This window comes from Schistocerca americana, chromosome 4 (assembly GCF_021461395.2).
Source record: "Schistocerca americana isolate TAMUIC-IGC-003095 chromosome 4, iqSchAmer2.1, whole genome shotgun sequence".
NCBI lineage: Eukaryota > Metazoa > Arthropoda > Insecta > Orthoptera > Acrididae > Schistocerca > Schistocerca americana.
In genome coordinates, this window is record NC_060122.1 from 641,427,852 (window position 1) to 641,450,988 (window position 23,137).

Genomic DNA, 23,137 nt, shown 5'->3' on the forward strand with positions numbered 1-23,137 from the left:
TGGATACTTAAGCACAGTGAGGGAGTTCCACAAAATGGTTCAAATGGTTCTAAGCACTATGGGACTTAACATCTGAGGTCATCAGCACCCTAGACTTAGAAATACTTAAACCTAACTAACCTAAGGACATCACACACATCCCTGCCCGAGGCAGGATTCGAACCTGCGACCGTAGCAGCAGCTGGAGTTGAGCGCCTAGAACCGCTCGGCCACAGCGGCCGTCTAGGGAGTTCCACATACCACTTAAGTACTGTGTCTGACGTTGTATGGGAAATAAGGGAGGCTGTGAATGCCTCATTTGTTTTTTGGACTCTGGCTAGTGGCGTGTCACTTTTAGTCCACCTAGACGAGTTGGGATCAGCCTTGGAAAGACTCACCAGAAAATCGTTGCGTCGTTTAACACTTAATAGTGAAATGTTGGTAGCATCTACCCACAGACCTACTGAAAAGCTAGAAACTGATTTATGATTTTGTTCATAACTGTAGTCATCGAGTTTCAGTGCTTATTCTTTCAACAAAGATAGAAATCAGTCGGAAGCTGATTCGCATGAATCCTAAGGCGCCACCTTTAAGATATATAAAAGTAATTGCCCTATTCTTCGAATTGTGAATGGAAATGGTAGCCCTGAATATTTCTTGTTCAAAATTACTGTTTCTTCTCAAGAAATATTACACGTAGGATACAACTATTTCGGTGAAAAATAGAGAAGAATTAGTTAACTCTTTAAAAGATGTCATCATTCCCTCTGGCTGTTTTCCTGCTGCGATCGATACCACAAATCTTTACACTAAAATTCCTGTACATGAAACGATCCTTACGATAAGAGAAATTCTCACGAATTACACGAAACTGAATGCAGACGAAATTAAAGATACGATAACACATTGGAGAGTTATCCTTAAGTATAATCACTTGCTTCAGTGGGCAGATATTTCAACATGATGAATGCTTTCCTACGGGGAACTGCCTCGCTGGGTTTCTACCTGATGATTTCATTAATTATTTTGTGCTTAGTTTCTTTAAATCCTTCTGATTCTGACGATTAACATTTCGTGCTACAGATGCTACGTGGACTATAGTATCTTCGTATTCAACGGTGATATGAAGGATTTCATACCTCTTAGTTACTCTCTTAATTCATGCCCTCTGAAAATCCAATTTACATACGAAATACAAAATTAGTGTCATGAACAGAGCTTTCTCGTCTTGGAATGGCGTCTGTAGACGAAAAATTATCTGTGACATCTATAAGAAAACCTTCTACGGCATGTAAAATCGATCAAACTTCTTCCTGTCACCCTATTGGCACAAAGTTGCATTATTTCATGCTGTGATTAATGATACGTTTGAGGTCCTTATAACAAATTCTGCTACTGCCACTGAACTTAACAGTCTTAAGTACATTGCTATCAACAACAGATATCAGGTTAGTGTTGTACGAAACCGTAATAAAACTCGCAGTAATAGGAGCACTCATTCTTCTTTACAAAAAAACATGGCCCCACTGTGAATAAACTTTTTACTATTCCTTTCATAGGTTACAATTCATTTTAGATGGTTAAGTTGTTTAGAAAATAGACCTCAGTGTGTGTGTTTACCACCAATAAATTCATGAACTGGATTACATATACTTGGTGGTCAGAAACAGTCTGAAAAGCTTGTAAGGCTGTTGCAAGATAGGTTGCACTAAGAAATAATTGTTAACACAACATTTGGTATGTGGGACCTTTTCTGAGTTTATTAGTATTAAAGTTAGCCGAACAACCAATTGTGTGCACAGATTCAAGCCGCCAAAGACGATTAGTGTCATGTTAGTTGACTCATGGATTGTCACATATGGAGAGTGAAATTATACATCGGGATGTTCTTTAAGTAACTTCTTTAATTCGACCCTCCGCCGTAGTACATCAGGAACAGCTTGTTGGAGGCATCCAGTTGCCTCTAATGTGAAAAAATAGTCGTCCGCCACTGCAGACACTGTAAAGGTGAGCCGTGTGTGGCATAACTCAAATGCCGCTGTCTCCGGCTACTACCATGATGACAGCATGGCAGCACAGCTGACAATACCGCAGAGGGAGGGAGGGGGTGGTGGTTCTGTGACTTCCCTCCAGCAGGCGGGCAGCTCTCTGCCCCAGCAGGGGTTGTCTTGTGACTCAGGGCAGGCTGCCCTGTCCCTTGGTCCAACAGCGGACCCCGTACTGCATTCCAGGATATATCTCTGTTGGTCAAAGGCTTTTGATTGTGGCTGTGATACTGAGACAACACTGTTTTAGTTCCAATGGTTCAAATGGCTCTAAGTACTGTGGGACGTTAACATCTGAGGTCATCAGTCCCCTAGACTTAGAACTACTTAAATCTAACTAGCATAAGGACATCACACACATCCATGCCCGAGGCAGGATTCGAACCTGCGACCGTAGCAGCAGCGCGGTTCGGACTGATGGGGCTAGAACCGCTCGGTCACAGCAGCCGGCCAATGTTTTAGTGCATAGATGGATGAGTACTTATGCGCTCTGGACTGCGTTCATTAAGGGCTTGAGTCATGTACTCTAAACACTTCCATGGTGACAAGTACCGAAAGGCTTCGATCCTTCCGCTACCACATTGCAGCATCGTCTGTTGCTGTAAGGTGCCCAGCTACCACTACTTACCAATGCCTGTCCCCTGTGTTTTGCTTTGCAACACATAACGTTCTTGCCTACCTGTTGCAGCTCACGTCCACTGCGTCATTTCTTTTGATTGAATACGGTCAGTATGCTACATTGCCCTCCTTTTCAAGACCCGGACCTTTAGGTCACTCACACTAGAAGATCCTTTATACTAGATTTCTTGGCGACCGGCTTCTTAAGAACTATTCTAACTATTGATTTTCTAAACCGAATCACTTAAACTTACATATTTCTGCAGGGTTCCTTGCCCAGCTCCTTAACTCAAACACCATGGAACGTATTTCATTACTAGGCTTGTCGCACAATAAATTCCAACTCTCAATTCCAAACTTACAAATTAAAATGAATCAGTTATCCTTAATAGTAGCCCCTGGTTCGTTCATCTTCCTTCTGCTGCTTTTATGCTTGGGGTATCCAATCCACCGGAAACTGAATGACCTGGCGCCAAGTGATTATCACCTCTTCATGCATTTGAAGAAATGGCTCGGGTCACAGCGGTTTGATGACGACGAAGAGCTCAAAGATGCGGTCACAGGCTGGCTCCAGGCACAAGCGGGTGATTTTTATGCAGAAGGAATCTCAAAGCTTGTGAAGAGATACGATAAGTGCCTCAATCGCTATGGATACTATGTAGAAAAATAGTGCAAAGATGTAGTTGTAAGATGTATATATTAAAATATTTTTATTTAACTTCGTGTATTTTTTTAAATCAACCGGAGGTTACTTTCTGAACGGCCCTCGTACATGCCAAAAAAAAGGACTATGCTCAGCAGAACAAGTGCCGCTGCGGTGATTGGTATGACAATTGTCAATTTTGTCTATTTCCAATACTGATTTTCCCTATACACATTAAAAATGTAAATGTCTTGTGACTAGGGCCTCCCGGCAGGTAGACCGTTCGCCGGGTGCAAGTCTTTCGATTTGACGCCACTTGCGCGACTTGCGCGTCAATGAGGATGAAATGATGATGATTAGGACAACACAACAACCGGTCCCTGAGCGGAGAAAATCTCCGACCCAGCCGGAAATCGAACCCGGGCCCTTATGACTGAGATTCTGTCGCGCTGACGACTCAGCTACCGGGGGCGGACGATATACATTTATATGCTGCAATAAGATTTCCAGGGAAGCTCATCCCTCCTGCTAGTTCAGAGGCTTGTTAATAGACGGCACTAATTACGACCCTAAAGATTAAATTAAGCTAGTTAGATACGTGGTAGATAGTACTTCCATCGGCTCCTCTGGCCAATACATTCGAGGCTGCAAAATATTCATGTGAGTTATCCCTGAAATCGCAGCGGGCAGGTGGAATGCGCCCCATGATCTCGCACGCTGTCCCATTTAATAAGAAACCACCCCCGTTTAATTCTAGCCTGTTTGCTGATATAAGCCTCCCATGCTCGAATCAACTAGCCACTACTACCATCTTGTCAAAGGTAGAATACAGCCAATGCTCCTTGATCTGTCGAAAGCAAGATTCCGGCTCAATCACTTCTTTACTACATGATCTTAACTCCTTTTGTCCCATTAGCAGTTTCACTGTGCTGGAATCCTGCCCCTCTCTTTTTACCATATTCGGACACACTACGATTTTCCCTCAGTAGCATTTTTGTAACTTTGCTTCCCCAGTTTCTGCATATTTTCGATTGTCTTTTTCCATTAGTGATAGTCACTGCGTTTTTTACTCTTCCAAATTTCTTCAAAATCCCCCACTTGAAAGGATATGTTTGAACTATGTAGCAGTCGTAACGTGCTTGTTTTCTTGGTACTGGAGTAGAAACGGAAATATAAACCATCGCTCCATCAGTTCTCACCAGTACTGTGTCTTTCTTGAAATAAAAAGGTAAATTTTTGTCCTCGGGTTCAAAACCCAACCCCAACTCCAGCGGTGGTTCCGTCTGTACTTTCCTTAGATCCTCTAAATAGAGCTGTGGCGTATTACGGCGTGCTGCGTAGCCTCCTATAGTTCACTTATGTAGCCGTGCGGAATTAGCCGAGCGGTCTCAGGCGCTGCAGTCATGGACTGTGCGGCTGGTCCTGGCGAAGGTTCGAGTCCTTCCTCGGGCATGGGTGTGTGTGTTTGTCCTTAGGATAATTTAGGTTAAATAGTGTGTAAGCTTAAGAACTGATGACCTTAGCAGTTAAGTCCCATAAGGTTTCACACACATTTGAACATTTTTTTCTGTTACTTACCCTTGAGGCTCCCGAACACTACCTTATACCGAGTGAAAACATTTTGTCATTACTACTTCCCTATCTAATTCTTCGATTTGTAGCTGCCTGGTATTCTGATTAACTGCTCTTCAGCAACACTGGCAAACCGCATTACTTATCCAGTCAGTTGTAAAAGTCTTGTGTTATTCAATATGTCCTTCTCTAAACATGTAGTCTGGTAGTGTGGCAATCTCTCACGACTTTGTTCCCTTTTGCTCACTGCTTAACCTCTTCTGCACCGTTGTTCATCCTTCAAATGTCTTCCTCATCTGTAGTGGCAAATATTGTTTTCATAAGCCGACCTCCCGTGTCGAACGAACCCTTCTTCCTTTGCGTATATGGAATAACCTCTAGTACCTTAGTCATCTCAATCTTTAATTTGTCGTACGCTCCATGTACTCTCTCACATATCCTGGCACTTGTTTGAGAACTCGTGCCTTTTCTGTCCCTGTCGGAATTTGTTTGATGCTTCTTCCAATCTTCTCACCTGCATCACCCAGCGATAGCTGGTTATCACTATGTCTTCCTGCTTGGCGAAAAACAATCCCCCTTCTAGGTTGTGATTCCGTAACGCTTCCACCCCGACGAAGATCAATAGTCCCGCTATGAACCGCATCATCTTGTCTTCTGTGCACCTCACCTATGAGCAGGAATACCTATAACTTACCTCTCTCTTAAATTCATTGCTGCTCCGCAGCTGCTTTTACTAACTACACTAAATCTATAGCTAACCTAAAAAAGTATTAAATGACTATCTCCTAGGCCTTAATGCATACGGGATCCTCGTTACCATTTCATTCACGATCACTTGTTTATCCTCCAATATATTTCTCCTCACTCTACCTTCCGGACCGCATCTCCTATCCCTGGAATAACTTCAGGACTCCCTTGCAAAGGTTTCACTCACCCTACATGAATAATTGTCGTTATCATCAGCAATACAATCTTGATATTTATTGGCGATGTAGTCTCTACCACTTGGTACGGCCCCTCATACATTGCAAAAAACGCCTTTTCTTGCCCTTCGGCGAATACGAAGCTGACAGCATCGCCCACTGATCAGCATTATACTGTGGCATTCTTGCCGTACGGCTCATTGCTTCTTCCTGTTTCTTCAGTGCACGTGTATTTGCCCTATTCCAAATTTCCCTAAAAACCTGGAAAATTCCTAAGAGTCTACAGTGTTCTCTTTCTTCGTTTGCAATACGTCGAACGTTGATGGCTTCTTACGACCATATATTACTTCATGTGGCAATAATCCTGTATTCGTAAGCCGTTTTGAGCTGTATGCAGAGACGACATACTTCAAATAGACATCCCAGTTGGTGTGATGTAAATCAACGTAGTATCTAAGCATCTTCACCATTATACTACGCACTATTTCGGTTCTTCCGTTGGCTTGTGGATGGAGAGGACTCGTTCTTAACTTCTACACATTCAGAAACTTACACAATATCTTAAACTGATCTGACAGGAAGATCGTTCTCTGGTCTGTTACTATTTTTTCAGGCACTCCAAACTTCAGTATCCAATGATTCACAAGTGCTTGTGCCACTTTTGCGGCCTGCTGGTTTGTCATCGCGACCATTTCTACGTATCTTTAAAAATACTTGAGTAGTATTGCAGATGTTACCTGAAGCATTAGCACCATTCGAATTTCTGTTGGTAGATTTGCACCCTCCATGACCCGCTAATATGTGATCATGAGCTCCTTGTAGCACTCTATTCCTTAGCTTCACAGGTTCCACTACCCGCAGTCCCAACTTGGTTTCTATGCGTAGCAGCCTACCCTGTCTGCAAAACTGTGACTGCTTAAAATACTGATTACACTTTTAATCCGCTCTCTGTGGAGTTTATGATTCCTCATGCTCATTACCCCCAATACTTCAGCCAACCGCATTACCGTGCTCCTTCTCACGTTTATGCGTGACTTCGAAATCAAATTCTCCTAGTCTTATTGCAATAGCGTCAACCGGCTAGAATCATCCTTTAAACCAACAACCATTTTAATTCCGCATGATATGTTATTACTGTAAACTTTTTACCGTACGGATAACATTTGAAATATGTGATTCCACGAGTAAGACTTAACATCTCTTTCTCCATTACAGAATAATTTCTTTCTGCAGGATTTAGTTGTCTTGATGCATGAACTACTGGATGTTCTGCAGCTTCTACCTTTTGTGACAACTAAGTTCATGGTTTGGTGGATCACATAATAAAACAAATTCTCTGTTAAAATCCGGAAATATCAATATCGGACTCGATGTTAGGACTTCTTTTGGCTCTTCAAAAGCATGCTGGCACTCTTCTGACAACTCAAATTTAGTACCTTTTTTTAACAATTGTGTCAACGGTTTGGCAATATCTTCAAATCCTTTTAAGAACTGGTAGTAATAGTTAGTGACTCGTAAGAACGATTGCAACTGATTTACAGATACCAGTACAGGAAATTCCCATAAGGCTCTTATTAATCTTGAGTCCGTCATAACCCCATTTTTTTATGATATGATTTAGGTATGCTACATCTTCCATCACAAAATTTCACATTTCTGTGCTCAATGTTAACTTCGCTACTTTTAGCTTAGAAATACTTCCCTTAATCCTACATATGCTGTTGCATATAACTCCTATAGATGATTACGTCTTCGAGATACCCTAAATATTATCGTGATTTTAAACCTCTGAGTACTCTGTTCACTAATCTCTGAAACGCTGCAGGTGGATTTTTTTAATTCGAATGGCATTCTTCTGAATTGGTGCTGTCTCCAAGATGCCAAAAAAACTGTTTTTTGTCGATCATGCGGTGCAACCTCTGTCTGGTGATAACCAGCTTTCAGTTCCATTGTTTAGAAATATTTCTATTGCCATAAATGATCCAAGGTTTCTGTGATGTTTGGCAAAGGGTAGGCGTCCATTATGGTCTTCGCATGTAGATGTCTGTATTCACAACAAAACCTATATTTTTTGTTCCATCCATTAATTTTTTTGGTACGACGACAATTCCTGCCCACCATGCAGTATTACTTTCATCAGTTACTCCGTCTTTCAGCTATTGATCGTTGAATTCCTCCAAAACTGGATGTAAATACCTAGGTATTCTGTATGGTTTGCGGCAGACTGGTGATTTATTTCCTGTTGGTACGCAGTGGTGTGTAATGTGCTAGTAATAGAACTTTTAGAAAAAATAAATCCTAAAATTCCAATAGCAATTTTTCCATCTGTTCCCTATTGCTTCTCTATAGGAGCTCCCATGTTTCTCGTGATGCAGTTTCAGTGGCATCCAGCGAATGTCCGTGGCTGGCACACATTATGTCCCACTCTTCTTCCTCCAGGATATTCTTATTAGCGATTAACAATTCCCTTTGTTAATCTTATGTCCTCTGGCTAAAATTATCTATAAAACAGGTGCCTTCTGTTGCGGCCACATGTAGTAAGCGTTGCTTCATGCAGTGGAGAATGGCAAAACAGAGGCACAGTGGCGACCAGTCGTTGCGAAGTAGGCAGGCACAGATAGCCTTGCTGACAGCAGCAGTCTACCACCAGGCTGACGCAAGGACGATAACAGACCGAGTGCTGAACAAAGCCTGGAGAGTGCTGAGTAAGGGGAAGTGAGGCCAGCACACTAAGTTAAGCTGCAATATACTGCGGGAGTAATAACAAAAAGTCACCACCGAGGGTAAAAAACGTATAAAGTGGAGCGCAGGCAGCAACAGACATTAGGAAGCAGTACGGATCTGAGGACAGATGTGGTCCGTGTCCGAATGTTCAATCTTCGTAGGTGACTATTCCAGAAGTCTGTTCCAGCTCGCAGGAGTCATCCGTTTGCCGCCAGATGTCAACTTCAGCTCTGGAGGTCGGTCCGAGTTCGGTCGGCACCATGGCTGACTAACTACAGCGAGAACTTCCACCAGGACCGGCTGCAGCACGGTCTTGGTCACAGGCGCCGCTGGGGACTGACGCCCGGACTTCACGGCAAACCATGACGGGACCTCGCGGATATCGCGACTGACGGCTTCCTAGCCGCCGGTGCAGCAGGTGTTGGCAGCTGACCACACGGCGATGCGGTTCCGTGTGCGTACCCGTACTTTGGCGCCGAGCGGCGACGAGTTCATCTCAACCACAGGGCATCCTGGCTTCAGCAGAGCACTGTTAGCCTTAGGCTCCCGAGTCAGATCAGCGGCGTGAGTTGCGCGTATTGTCGGAGAATCTACACAGCAGCAGCCAGGCGGAGGGATACGCAGGGCAGGGCAGCGAAGACGAGGGAGAAATTGTAAAGAAAGTTCAATAAATAATTGTAAAACTCCACGCCGTCTCAGTCTTCGGCGCAGCCACTGTGTCTGCTGCTAACAAGTGGTGCAGAAGTCGTAACACTTTTTTTCCCCCATTATTTCTTGTAAGCAAACAATACATGTTTTAAAGAAGCAGTCCTCCTGATTTAATACTCCATTCTCTTCTAATGGTTGCAGCACACACAAAATTCCTTCCATCAAGCGAGACCCAGCACTGACCCAGAGCATTTTCTCAATGCCCTTAGGTACACAATTGTGCGAATTAAATCTTAGTGTGATTTTGCGCAGTTTAATCAGTTCGCAGTTCGTCTTTCGTGACAGGCTCCCCTCGCAACATCACTACACTGACAGTGGCTTCATCTAATTGAAATATTTTCCCGTCAAGTTCCATTCTATGTTGCCGAAGATCAATTAAAGCACAATACCGATATGAGAAATCTATTCCTAGAATCATGTCGTAGCTTTCCCTTATGTGTGGCACAGTCTCTGCACATTGTTCGAATTGAACTGTATCCAGGCAAAAGTCTATGGTCACCAGTCCTAATAGTATGACATTTTTATCCCCACTCCACGCATCTGCACCGTGGTGGGTTCCATTGTTTACATTTAACCAGAACACTACTGGCGACCAACAAATGCGCCCCTGTGTCCAATAATCTCCTGTTACCGTTTTTTCCTACTATTCCTCTTGTCGCACAATCCACCTCTGCACACGATTTCGTAGTGTTACATCATCTGGGAATGGCTGCAGGTAGACCTGGGGCTCCAACTGGCATTAAACAAATTTTCCTTCCCTGGTACTCTACTTCTAAAACTATTACTTCCTCTTTCTTCATTCACATCACCCTGAGGCTGGCGACACTGCCTCTCTACATGTCCCGTTCGTCCACACCTGATACATTTTGTGCCAGATGGGTTCTGTATTGAAGAGGACCTGACGAAAATGAGAAGACGATAGCTGCAGGACTCACAAACCCCATCAGCACCAAACCAACACAAAGAGAGCTTTATAAGTTAGGAACTGTAGGGTGATCTTGAATTCCAAAAACCCTACATCATTTACGTAAATACCAATAACGGAAACGTGGTGCAGAAGCCGTAGTACCTTGACTGTGGACCAATGGAAGAATGTCATCTGGTTGGATGAGTCCTGTTGCATACTGTTTCTAACTTATGGCCGAGTTTACGTTTCAAGAGTGAAACATGGTGGGATTCGGTGATGATTTTGGCAGCCATATCATGGTATTCTAGTATGAGATGGTGTAGTTTTGTGAGCATATGCCGAGGACATATTATTGTGAGATATTAAACGACGCAACGTATTTCTCGGATTTCTTTCCAAGACCGGCCCCAACTAGTTTATCTCAGCTAATAGCCATAGTCAGTGCCAAAGTCCGCAAAACAGGCCGCATCCTATGTGGCGAACGAAGCTTGCCTCCCGGTACTGCGTTCCACTCGACGATGGACCCAGCACGTCGTACGTGAAACATCCTGAACTTCCCGGAGACTACCATTTACCAGTACAACAGTGTAATAGAAACCCTCTAACAAAGGTTTGACGTAATGTGTGTAAGACAGATTAAGGAAGTTCAGGGCTCGTACAGAGGCACACAGTCAATCATTTTCTCTCGATTTATCTGGGTGTGGACGGGAGAGCGATTACTGCTGTGATACATGTACACTCTAGTGGGTTATACGGTCTGTACGTAGATAACTTATGTCTTCAAATGATTTAAGCCTTACTAAATCGACTGCAAGTAACAGATGCGTCGGTGATACGGGCGATTTTGAAACCTCCAGCAGTGATACAAATTTATTCACAGCCGTGAAAAAGAAAATCAACATGAATTTACTTTGCTTGCAGACATCAAATAGGCGTCCACCGTTTTCCTACACAAACACTTCAAGTCTTTTACGGAAGTTGGACATCACAAGTTATGGGAAAGGTACTGTAATTCGATTAGCTTCCTCTGGAATTTGATACTTCACTTTCTGGATGGTGTATGGCGCGTCCACCGGAAGATCTGAGATATCAAATGACCCCAAAGGAAAAGACCCACACCCTGAAAGGTCAGGGTTTATTGGAGATCAGGAAATTTCCCGTTTCCTGGAGACGATATGTACAGAAAAGATGTTCTGCAGCGCGTTAATGGAATGCCGCAAGGCAAGGCATGTTGCCCCGTCTTCTTGGAAGAATGTGTCTGCAGTTGCAGGGAAGTAAGCAAGCTGTCGCCTGTCGATCTAGGAAATATTTCAACATGTGAACATAACGTTTCGTATTCACAATAACAGTGTTGCTGCGATTGTCTTAAAAAAAAAAGGAAAGGTGCCCTATGGCTCCAAACGATGATATGTCGCACCACACTGGCACTTTCTGACTACGAAGTGGCGTTTCACTAAGCGTGCCAATTGACCTCAACGCTCATGATCATATTGTCGAACATGGCTGTGTTGTACTTCAGGATTTCCAACAATTACCAGCAAATGTTTATTCCCTTTGCGAGGTCGAGCGCAATCAGTTTTAGCACTATTTAAATTATGTACGGGGTTTTTCAGCACCTTATGCAATATTCGCCGTACACTGGAATACGGGTATATCAAGTTGCAGCGCATGCTTGCGTGCAGAAGTCCTGGGACTTCGTCTGAAAGCTTCTTCCACTCTTGCAAAGGTCTCTGACGTGCACACGAGTTTTGCACTTCCACCGCTCTTTCGCACCGCATCACCCGTTTCCTCAAAGTTTAGTACAAACACTTTGATGGCATGTACCGGCGGGACTGGGCATGACGATCGAGATTGTAATGAGCATGCGCGGCCACGTAGCTGTCGTTGTTTTTGTAAAAGACGAACGGCAACAGTCTTCACTGGTCCACGTCGGCATCTCGACTAAACATCGATATCACGGTCAGTGGCAGACATTTGTCGTCCAGATGGCACCACTCCTGTTTATTGATTCCTAACGTAACGTGCTAATTCCAGGGTTGCCAAATCGTCCGTTTCGCTGCAGCCGTTGTTTACTATTGACGGCAGTTAGTCAGTCTGTCACATTTCGCTTTCGTTGTGGCGAGAGTTTGTTGCAATCAGCAACCATCCTCTGTCTATAATAAATATCCCCTATATTGTGTTTCCATCAACCAGAATTATTGCTACATGAATATTGCTCTTCATCGACAAAAGGTAGAATAACTCTAGAGCCGATTGTCACAGCGTACGGATTTGCTCCGATTGTAAATCGTCAGGTACATCCGAATTGTTCAGTTTTCTACTACGCTACGACTCACGCCAAAACTGTTCTGCTCTGCTTCTAGGTTCGTAGTGCTGATGCAAGCATTTTAAAAACACGCTGTGCCTGAAACACTTTTATGTAATTCAGTGATGAATTAAATAAATATAGCCTCATAAACATAAAAAATAATGGAATGAGTATGTGAACAACGAATATTTTCTCGTTATTCTCACTATCCCTTCGTTTCTAAGCTGTAATTTCAAAATGGTTAGTAGGGTTACCGTTGAGGTTTTGAGGTTAAAATCCTGCATCAAAAATTAATCTAAGAGCTGCAAGCATTTTTTTCTTCATCTTCTGTAGTATTTAAATAGCATCCACTACCAACTATATACACGATTGTACTCAGGGAGAAGAGAGGAGATAGGGATGGATGTTAAGGTGGCCGTTTCGAGGAATAATGAACTCACCTACGGAAAAACTAGTCACTTATCAGTGTGACGTTTAACAGCTAAAGTACATGAAGTAGCGACATTGTACTGCATAGTGCCGAGAACAGGATTCCAGCTCGAGGTCAAGGACATTGGGTCCAAGATATCATAATTTAGAAACAGTATTTTTATCACAATTTATTCTATCGATTTTATTCCACATACAAAGCGTACCAAAATAGCGGTCTAAGTCCTTAAAGCTGTATATCAGTACATAAAAATATGTATACATTTATAAGGCTTTGCCTGAGTACATTGCAGTCTTTACATTGGCTGCTTATGGAAGCATACATTCAGTTTGGCAGTAACAATCAGATTTATTAATTTCCTTACATCTTAATGCTACGTAATAGTAAAATAAGTAATGAGTTATTAACTACCTAACAAAAGACAGATTTGTACACATAACAAGATAACATCCCATCAGCGATGAGAGTACGCATCTACAAAAATTGATGTATATAATGTTTTTTATTCCGTAAAGCTTCAAGAATGGAATAAAATTTCATCCTAGTATGTTCTGCATCAAGGGATAAACAAAAACCTGAATTTGTACATTTTAACTGCATTGTGGGATGCGAGTCAATTCAGAATTAGTAGAAGCTCGTATATATACGTTTTCTAGTTTCCGGAACTAGTATCTTTCTGATGAATGACGAATAATAACATTTAATCGTCTTAAAACATAGGACTCCTACACTGCACTTTCGCTATAGATAAACACATTAAGGCAACAATTTGTTTTTCGTAACAGTTGTAGTTCAGGTCCACTTTAACGACTGATATACTGTTAGAATTTGCGTACAATGTGAGCTTATTTAAAAACATATACTGCATTCTGTGGCAAGACTTGAATGGCAAGAGACATTATTCCAACAATTTAAAACAAGAATATCTCTCTAGGAGTAGCGTACTACGAAACTAACAAAATTTGAAAGCTTATTTAATACCAGAGAGGTTTACAAAATTTTTTTGAATTATTTAATCACTTGATGGAAAGTGTAATTCCATTAACACAAGGGTCCTTTGGTTTGCAGAAATATCCAACTTGGCGACCACCGATGTTGATTACTGCCATTGACTGTACACGTATTGGTGTGTTAAGAAGTCTTAATCAGTACACTTCAGCGCAACGTAAAATGTTTCTGAAAGGTAATTCTTATAGAAGTGGGCCATACGAACTTCCTGATTTCTGTAAAGACAGACAACAGAAATAATCCTATCTTGTCCAAAAGAAAATGTGTATTTAGACATAGGGAACTTATTCCATAATAAAACACAGAAAATCGTTTTCAGTGAAACAGCAGGGACCTATGAAGTAATTTCCTTGATTAGTCTCATTAAGCTGCTTGTACAGAGCAGTCAAGCGAACTATTACCTGTGGTTTGCTGTAGACTAGTGGCACTGTTTTGCTCTGATACAAAACCGAGTCCTTTCGTAAATTACGGTTGTAAGTGCCTTAATGTGCCACTGAAATAAAACAAAGAAACGTGGTTTTCACATTTACTTTGCGCGTGTTTCGTGCACGGATTCCTACATAAATGTAACGATTACACGGGACATATGATTCTGCATACCAAAATTTGTGTCCGCATGAAAAACTCTCCAGTGAATGAGTTGTTTTTTCATCCTCCAGCAAGAAATAGTGTTGTAATACTTCAAGTAAATGACAGTTTCTAATCAAGAAAATATTATTTCATGGAATAGTGTGCAATATTCGATCATCCGCATAAGATTTTCATGTAATTTATTTCAGTGGATTTACATGTCACATGTAAAACATTGTATGACAGAGATTTTACGAAGAGTTATTCAGCGTTGTCTAAGTACTAATATAATTCCACATTTCAATACTGAAGTTCATTTTTCTATCTAGTATAATCAATGCTATTGAAAGAATGATAGCTAAGTACATCAACATTTAAGCTATATTATCCATACATTAAACATTAAAAAATTCCTTGAAAATCGAATTACACGGTCGAGTAAAGCATACACGTAGCAGAAAGTTGAATATTTTATTTTATTTAAAATATTATAATGAACTAAATAAAACTATATTTAAATAATTAGGGGCAGTTTGAAAAAGTAAGGTACTTCGTGTTTATCCATGTAAGAGGTGAGTTTCAGAAATTAGAATATGTTCGTCTATCCCAGCCGATACTAAATTATAATCCGCAATGACATATTGGAGGAAGTGCAGGCTGTTTCCCGAATTTTTTATGCTGTGGAATATTGCAAACAGAACAGACATCAAAGCGGAAGATTATGGTTTAACGCACTGTCGACGACGGCAATTGTAACATCATTCGACTGGAGTGTCGAACGTCCAGCAGTGAGTTCGTTGCTGATCAGAAACGTCTTTAGTTGATACGAATGTCCTTTTCAGGTACGGTGTGCGTCGTGATGTCTTTTCTTGATGCCGTTAGCGTTTGTCTAACGTTATTTTTCATTTGTGAATGATCACATCGTGACATACAATGGAAACCAATGCTCAAACTTCTCTTTCACGCAGACGTTATGGAGGTGCCTACTTGCAGTTTTTTTTAGTGTAGTCATATCGAGTACTTTTAGAGTCGCTAAGCCACAATTTATATAACACGAAACCGTCTTCTTGGTGTATAATGGTCTGACTGAAACACATGACTGAGGAGGAGAAAGAGATGTACTTGATTGGTTTTTATTATTATCGGCGTGTCAAGGTCGGGTGACCGCTGTCAACACACCTCCGTGACCTTAATTTTTGTCGGAAACGTGTGACATCCTAGAAACTGTTACGTCAAATATTTATGACAAGTTGTGATACTACCACACTCAAAACCTCTGAAAAAATTTTTGTACTAGTTTCTGGTAGTATAAACCCATGGTTATTCAAACAGAGCTCCCTAAGTATTTAACTTAAAATATTTACGGAACCTTTAGAAGAACCTCAGCAGTTTTCAACTGGTAGTAGGAGAGGGGACAATTGGTGTAGTGTATCATCTACTATAGTTCAGTACCTATCGGGATATTGAAGTAATTATGTTTTTAACTGAACAATCAATTTGAACACTAAATTAAACATTAACATAGTAAAAAGACACAATTAATTATACATGATGAAACATTTCACAGAAAAACCTGGAAATAAAAAGACAAACACCACAGGAAAATTTCACTATCTGCCACGTAAACGTATCGTAACGTAGCAGAACCTCCTCTGGGCTTGCAATCTTGTCGTTTATATATGAAACATTCACGGGCTTTTTTCACGAAAAGTATTGCTTAAAATCAAACCACTGCGTATATAATAAACTTTTCATTTGAGTTCTCTAGATGACGTGACAAAAATTAGGGAGTTGTGTTAAAAAAGAAAAAAAAGTTAATACTAAACTTAATAGCTTAGAAATACATAGCATAAAAAGTTAGGGTCATTGACTATACAGAAAAATACTTGTCCCTTTGCGTACCTGATTTGCAGACCACTGTTTCATTACTTTAAACTGTCCCGTACGTCTCTGGTGTAAGATTGGGAGAGTAAATGATGTTGAAAAAGAGACCGTCAGGGACCAATCTGAAGCGTAAATTGGACAAGAATGGATCAAAGAAACGATTCTGGCATTCGCCTTAAGCGATTTGGAGAAACGACAAAAGTTCTAAATCTAGGTTTACATAAGGTTAAAGCTTAGGACACTCATTTACAGTTGTTCTCTTTGGTATTTGAAGACAATATTTCTTTCAAACAAATAATGTTTTTATGTTTTCAGTATATGTGCAACGGTAAAATGCCACATAAATACTTTTAAGAGTTTCGCACTCTTAGGTGAGCATAGTAGATGGTGGCTCCTTGTGTATAGTATATGTGGGGTCTGTTCTTCAGACATGTCCGAAAGAACACCATTTTGATGCTGCAACTACTATGAATCACGACGGAAAGGAATTAATAACATTAGATGCTAGAGGGGATTGATTTAAATCAATGCGGCAAGCTGAAATTTCAAGCCAGACCAGGATTCGAACCCTGGTCTCATGCGTAGTAGGTCCATGCGCTGACCACTGTGCCATGCGGACACATTGCAGATATGGTGTCTTTTCTTTCAGATACATCCGGATGGCATTATGGTCAGGCCATCTGCCTAGTAAGAAGAAGTCAGTTTCGAATACTGGTCGGGCACACATTTTCAACTTTTAAATTGATTTAAATCAATACTTAGTAGCATCTTAAGTCATTAAGTTCTTTGTGTCTTATGTAGAAGTTTGGAAACGGAATGTTTCTGCACAGATTTCCCCTTGGCTCAAGGATTTTGTGTGTCCCTACTGCCGGGAGAAGTTCTTGCTACACTTTCTTTGGTATTTACGCGTGGAAGCCTCTTGGGAGCTGGAGCACTTGATCAGTCTCAAACGCAACTCTCGGGCGCCTCGTCGATAGCGTCTATGTCGGCCACATCGAGGGTGAGCAGCGTAGACCTCATCATGGCGTTCCTCCTGAAGGCGTCGGCCCGCGACTCGGCGGCGCTGGACTTGCGCGGCGGACTGCTGCCGTTGGCCGGCCGCTGGCGGCGCGGAGGGCTCGACTCGCAGAGTGACGTCACGGCGGAGGATTCGCTGGCGTCGCTGCCCCTGGGCGCGAGGGCGCGGGACAGCGACGGCGGCAGTGACGTCCGCGAAGAGGAAGCGGAGCGCCAGCCGAGCAGGTCCGGCGAGGAGCGCAGAGGCCGCCGGCCGCTGGAGCGCGACGTGCAGCTGGAGGTGGTGGTGCGCAGCGTGCCGTTGCGCGCGCCTCCCGACCCGCCCCTCAGCAGCGCCAGCCGCCGCCGCCGCCCCAGGCCGCACAGCCGCGCGAACCCCGCGCGGAACTTGGACGACATCAGGTTGTACAGGATGGGGTTCATCGCCGAGTTGACGTAATGCATGGTGCGGCAGAAGTAGAGCAGGTTGAAGTAAGCTTCGGGGCCGAGCCCGGAGACGGCCTCGTCGCTCGCGAAGATCACCCAGAGAGCGAAGGCGCGGAAGGGCAGTAGGCAGAGGAAGAAGGAGAGCACGACGGTGGCCAGCATGAGCGCCACCTGACGGCGCGCGCGCGCCGGGCCCGGCTCGGCGGGGGCGGCGCTGCCGGCAGGGGCGGTGGCGGCCACGAGGTGGCGCGCGATGCGGCCGTACAGCACCAGCAGCAGCAGCAGCGGGAGCGCGAAGAAGAGCGCCGCGCTCGCCGCGAAGAACAGCCGCGGCCACGCCGTCGCCGCCTCGCTCAGGCACGCCGCGAACTCTGACCCGTCCGCGTACTCGTGGTATTCGACCTTCGCGATCACCAGCATCGGGCTGCCCACCGGGAACAGACAACCACCAACAACTACACTCCGTCTGCTCTCGCTCGCAAGCGCGTTTGTACATAATATCGATGATCCTCCGGTGTTCAGTCATTTGCGACCCTACAGTACGTACCCTCTATAAAAGCAGAGGAAGAAAGTGGAACAGTTTATGGAAACGCTTGTTATGTGTCTTTCTGATGATACCACATGCCACGTCTAGTCGTAGAAGGGCAAGCAGAGGGAGGCATCCCGCTAGACAATAACACTGCACGATATTGCAGTGCCTGTACTGTTAAGACATACGATGCAATTTTCCTTCCTCCGAACGAAAAAGCATTGCGGAGACTACAGCTACTATGAAATACATGAAATGTATACACAGTTGTGAACACGGACAACCATCAGGTGTATAATGGAATTACGGCAGCGAATATTTTAGTCGGATCCGGTACTCGAACGGTCATCTTAACTGCTTTGGTTATTCGTCCATTTCTCACGGACATACCCAAACTTCCGTTTTTCGTCTTTTATGCATGAAAACCTGCACACGTACACATTATGCACACTACTGGCCAATAATTTGCTATACCACGATGATGACGTGCTTCAGACGCGAAATTTAACCGACAGGAAGAAGATGCTGTGATATGCAAATGATTAGTTTTTCAGAGCATTCACACAAGGTTGGCGCCGGTGGCGACACCTACAACGTGCTGACATGATGAAAGTTTCCAACTGATTTCTCATACACAAACAGCAGTTGATCGGCGTTGCCTGGTGAAACGTTGTTGTGATGCCTCGTGTAAGGAGGAGAAATGCGTACCATCACGTTTCCGACTTTGATAAAGGTTGGATTGTAGCCTATCGCGATTGCGGTTTATCGTATCGCGACATTGCTGCTCGCGTTGGTCGAGATCCAATGACTGTTAGCAGAATATGGAATCGGTGGTTCAGGAGGGTAATACGGAACGCCGCGCTGGATCCCAACGGCCTCGTATCACTAGCAGTCGAGATGACAGGAATCTTATCCGCATGGCTGTAACACATCGTGCAGACACGTCTCGATCCCTGAGCCAACAGATGGGGACGTTTGCAAGACCACAACCATCTGCACGAACAGTTCGACGACGTTTGCAGCAGCATGGAAAATGGTTCAAATGGCTCTGAGCACTATGGGACTCAACTGCTGAGGTCATTAGTCCCCTAGAACTTAGAACTAGTTAAACCTAACTAACCTAAGGACATCACAAACATCCATGCCCGAGGCAGGATTCGAACCTGCGACCGTAGCGGTCTTGCGGTTCCAGACTGCAGCGCCTTTAACCGCACGGCCACTTCGGCCGGCAGCAGCATGGACTATCAGCTCGGAGACGATGGCTGAGGCTACCACCTTGACGCTGCATCACAGACAGGAGCGCCTGCGATTCCGTACTCAACGACGAACCTGGGTGCACCAATGGCAAAACGTCATATTTTCGGACGAATTCAGGTTCTGTTTACAGCATCATGAAGGTCGCATCCATGTTTGGCGACATCCCGGTGAACGCACATTGGAAGCGTGTGTTCGTCATCGCCATACTGGCGTATCACCCGGCGTGATGGTATGGGGTGCCATTGGTTAGACGTCTCGGTCACCTTTTGTTCGCACTGACAGCACTTTGAACAGATGTGTTACGACCCGTGGCTCTACCCTTCATTCGATCCCTGCGAAACCATACATTTCAGCAGGATATTGCACGACCGCATGGTGCAGGTCCTGTACGGACCTTTCTGGATACAGAAAATTTTCGACTGCTGCCCTGTCCAGCCAATTCTCCATATCTCTCAACAATTGAAAACGTCTGGTGAATGTTGGCCGAGCAACTGGCTCGTCACAATACGCCAGTCACTACTCTTTATGAACTGTGGTATCGTGTTGAAGCTGCATGGGCAGCTGTACCTGTACACGCCTCTGTTTGACTCAATGCCCAGGCGTATCAAGGCCCTTATTACGGCCAGAGGTGATTGTTCTGGGTATTGATTTCTCAGCATCTATGCACCCAAATTGGGTGAAAATGTAATCACATATCAGTTCTAGTATAATATATTTATCCAATGGATACCCGTTTATCATCTGTATTTCTTCTCGGTGTAGCAATTTTAATGGCCAGTAGTGTAATTTTCACAAGGAAGGACATTTTAATCAATACTCGATCCCTGGTATAAGTGGGTATATGCGATATTGGAGTGCCTATGTTGTTAAGAAGTACGATGCAATGTTCGTTTGGGCATGCATGCATTGTACAGCTCATGTTTGTGAATACGTTTCATGTATTTCATAGTGGCTGCAGTCGCCACAGTGCCTGTTGCTTCGACATGCATGCCTGTACAGAGGCCACGCCACGCGGTCTGGGGCGACTTGCTCTGGTTCGCACGGCTTTCCCAGTCGGAGGCTTGAGTCCTCCCTCGGGCATGGGTGTGAGTGTGTTGTCCTCAGCGTAAGTAAGCTTAAGTTAGATTGAGTAGTGTGTAAGCTTAGGAACCGATGACCTCAGCAGTTTGGTCCTATATGAAATTACCACCAAACCATGTCCAGAGGAACACTTATCGTACTTCTTAATAACACAGGCACTGCAATACCGATTTTAATAGTCAACATCGAGCAAGCGACTTTCAAGTAAAATTTTTCGCCTGTACGCGAAGATACATAATGGATGTACGGGTACAGGGTGTAGACATGTGGTTCATGACATATGGAAGTTTGGATCTGGCCGTGAGTGCAGCTCGAATAGCGTAATGGTTGCCGGCACGGTGGCTCAGCTTATTCGGTCATAGGGTTAGTTACCCTCTGTAATAAACAAAATGGATCAACGATGAACTTGAACAAGCGTCATTGGATGTCCACCGTGAACAAATCAAACCAACTATAAATTACAAAATGAGACAAAGAAATGGACAGGGCGACCGCTTGTGATAAGCGGGAAATCCGCTTTCGAGTCACTGTCCCACGCAAATTTTCCTTGTCGGCAGTCCCCTCTACATGTGATGGCCTTACATATTCGCGATTGAGAATACATTTAATGCGTTTATGGAAACGGTTGTAATGTGTCTGTTTGATGGGTCCACGTGCCACCTGGAGTAGTAAATGGGGACGTCGATGGAGGCGGTAGACCTGACAATAACATTGCAGATATCACTGCAGATGTCGTCTGAAGCGCCTTTGTAGGAGCTGATGCAAAGGACGCAACCGTGGCTGTTTGTTGCCCTATACCGAACAGACAATTTTCACAGAATCAAAATCCGCTTATGCACGACCGGTTTCCAAGCTTAAGGTTTCATATTCAAGTGCCACCAAATAATTATGGAAACGTAAATGTGTGGTGGTCTGGCCAGTCAGTCTTTGGATATTACACCCACGTGAAGCAAAATCATGGGGGCATGGGACCAGCACCTACGTACGCTCACAAGCATGTGTCTGACGTGGGTGAGATCTCCCATGACCACGGTCAGCTGGCTCCTGGCCCGTCTTCACTAGTCACCTCGGCAACTTGCTGTTCAGGCGTGCGCTGTAGTTGCCAGTCCTACGCTCTTATGTCTTTGTTTGACGTGGGTGTGATACCCCATGACTGACTGGCCCGACTGCCACACATATATGATCATATAATTATTTGGTGGCACCTGAATTTGAAGCATTAAGCTTCGAAATCGGTCGTTGAATAAATTAACAAAATTACTGGCAAATGAAGCAGATTTTCATTCTATGAATACGTTCCTCAGCTGCGGATGTTCACCTGTTCAAATATTTTGTAATATACAGCGTTAGAAACTGTCGAAGGGACCTGACAAATTGGTGACCATATGCAGCACGTGTACAGGCATACTAAACGATAATCAAACTGACGTAGAAATTCTTCCAAAAAAGACATTCTTGGACCTGTGTCTCTCTTTCGTGAGGAAACAGGACGTTAATCCGTAGATACTATAGCTGCTAGCGAAAAATTCGACTGGTGAGACGAAGAATTTAAGCTCGGCAGTCTGATCTTTGGACCCACCAATAAAATTCTTTGTTAAGACAGATTTACTGCTTGTATGGAACACGGCCTGGTGTGACGCACTTCAGCTACTGCTCATAGGTCATTCAGTGCTTTTGTTCTTAGCTGAAAGCCTAACCATCAGAGCAGGAGGCATTACATGCCAGCCCATGTCCACAGTGTGCTGCGGCTACACGCACAGCAATTCATGTCTTCCCACACACAACATACCGTCTATCATATACTATGTTTACATGTGGCTTCCCAAACCGGATTTGATAAACACCGTTTCTTTTTGGTCCTGTAAACACGCCAATATCGATTTTGGAAATCTGTTTGTAGCTGCTGGTTTTCCATTTCCACAATCGATTTTCGTTACCAGGTAAATGCATAACCGTTTTTTAAATATGCTTGAGTTATCATTATTCTCAAAACAGTAGGCTAATATGGACGGAGTGACGTATTAAGCAGTGAAAGAGAAGCAGAAATATTAAACAGAACGTGAACCTATCTACCTCCAATAATTAAGTGAAGAGAAACAGCGACTGTGCTGACTAAACAGAAACTGGAACAACTGTTTTCCAGACGCCATATTTAATTGGGCTAGCAAATCCGTTTCAGAATTCAACATGTAAACAGGACAGTGAAAACCGGTTTCCAAAATTCGGTTTCCGTCTTTAGGAAGATGTGTCGCATGTAAACATAATGATACACTGCCACCTAACTCTCGCATACCATCGCCAATTGGCAGTGCAGTTCCAGCCAGTAGCAATGCATCTCCCCGTAAGGAGAAGAACAAAGGAACCTGAGTAAAGGCGGCAAAGCCAATTTTCCATTTGTTTCAAAGTGACCCTGAGACAATTATCAATAAGTTTTCCGAAACGTATATGGTGTCTCAGCCTGATACATGCGTGATTCGCCGAACTGGCGCAAAGCAAAGACACTGCATGT

At 43.6% G+C, this 23,137-nt stretch overlaps 1 protein-coding gene across 1 annotated transcript in view; it reads right to left on the reverse strand.

Annotated features, from left to right (window-relative positions):
• Nucleotides 1-23,137, reverse strand: part of LOC124613668 (kappa-type opioid receptor-like) — a 519,922-nt gene that overhangs the window by 72,109 nt on the left and 424,676 nt on the right. Inside the window, exons 3-4 of the mRNA XM_047142385.1 lie at nucleotides 17,656-18,186; nucleotides 14,267-14,300 (exon numbers count right to left, since the gene is read on the reverse strand). Of these exons, the coding sequence (XP_046998341.1) occupies nucleotides 14,267-14,300; nucleotides 17,656-18,186 (565 nt within the window). The remainder of the gene's footprint in view (nucleotides 1-14,266; nucleotides 14,301-17,655; nucleotides 18,187-23,137) is intronic.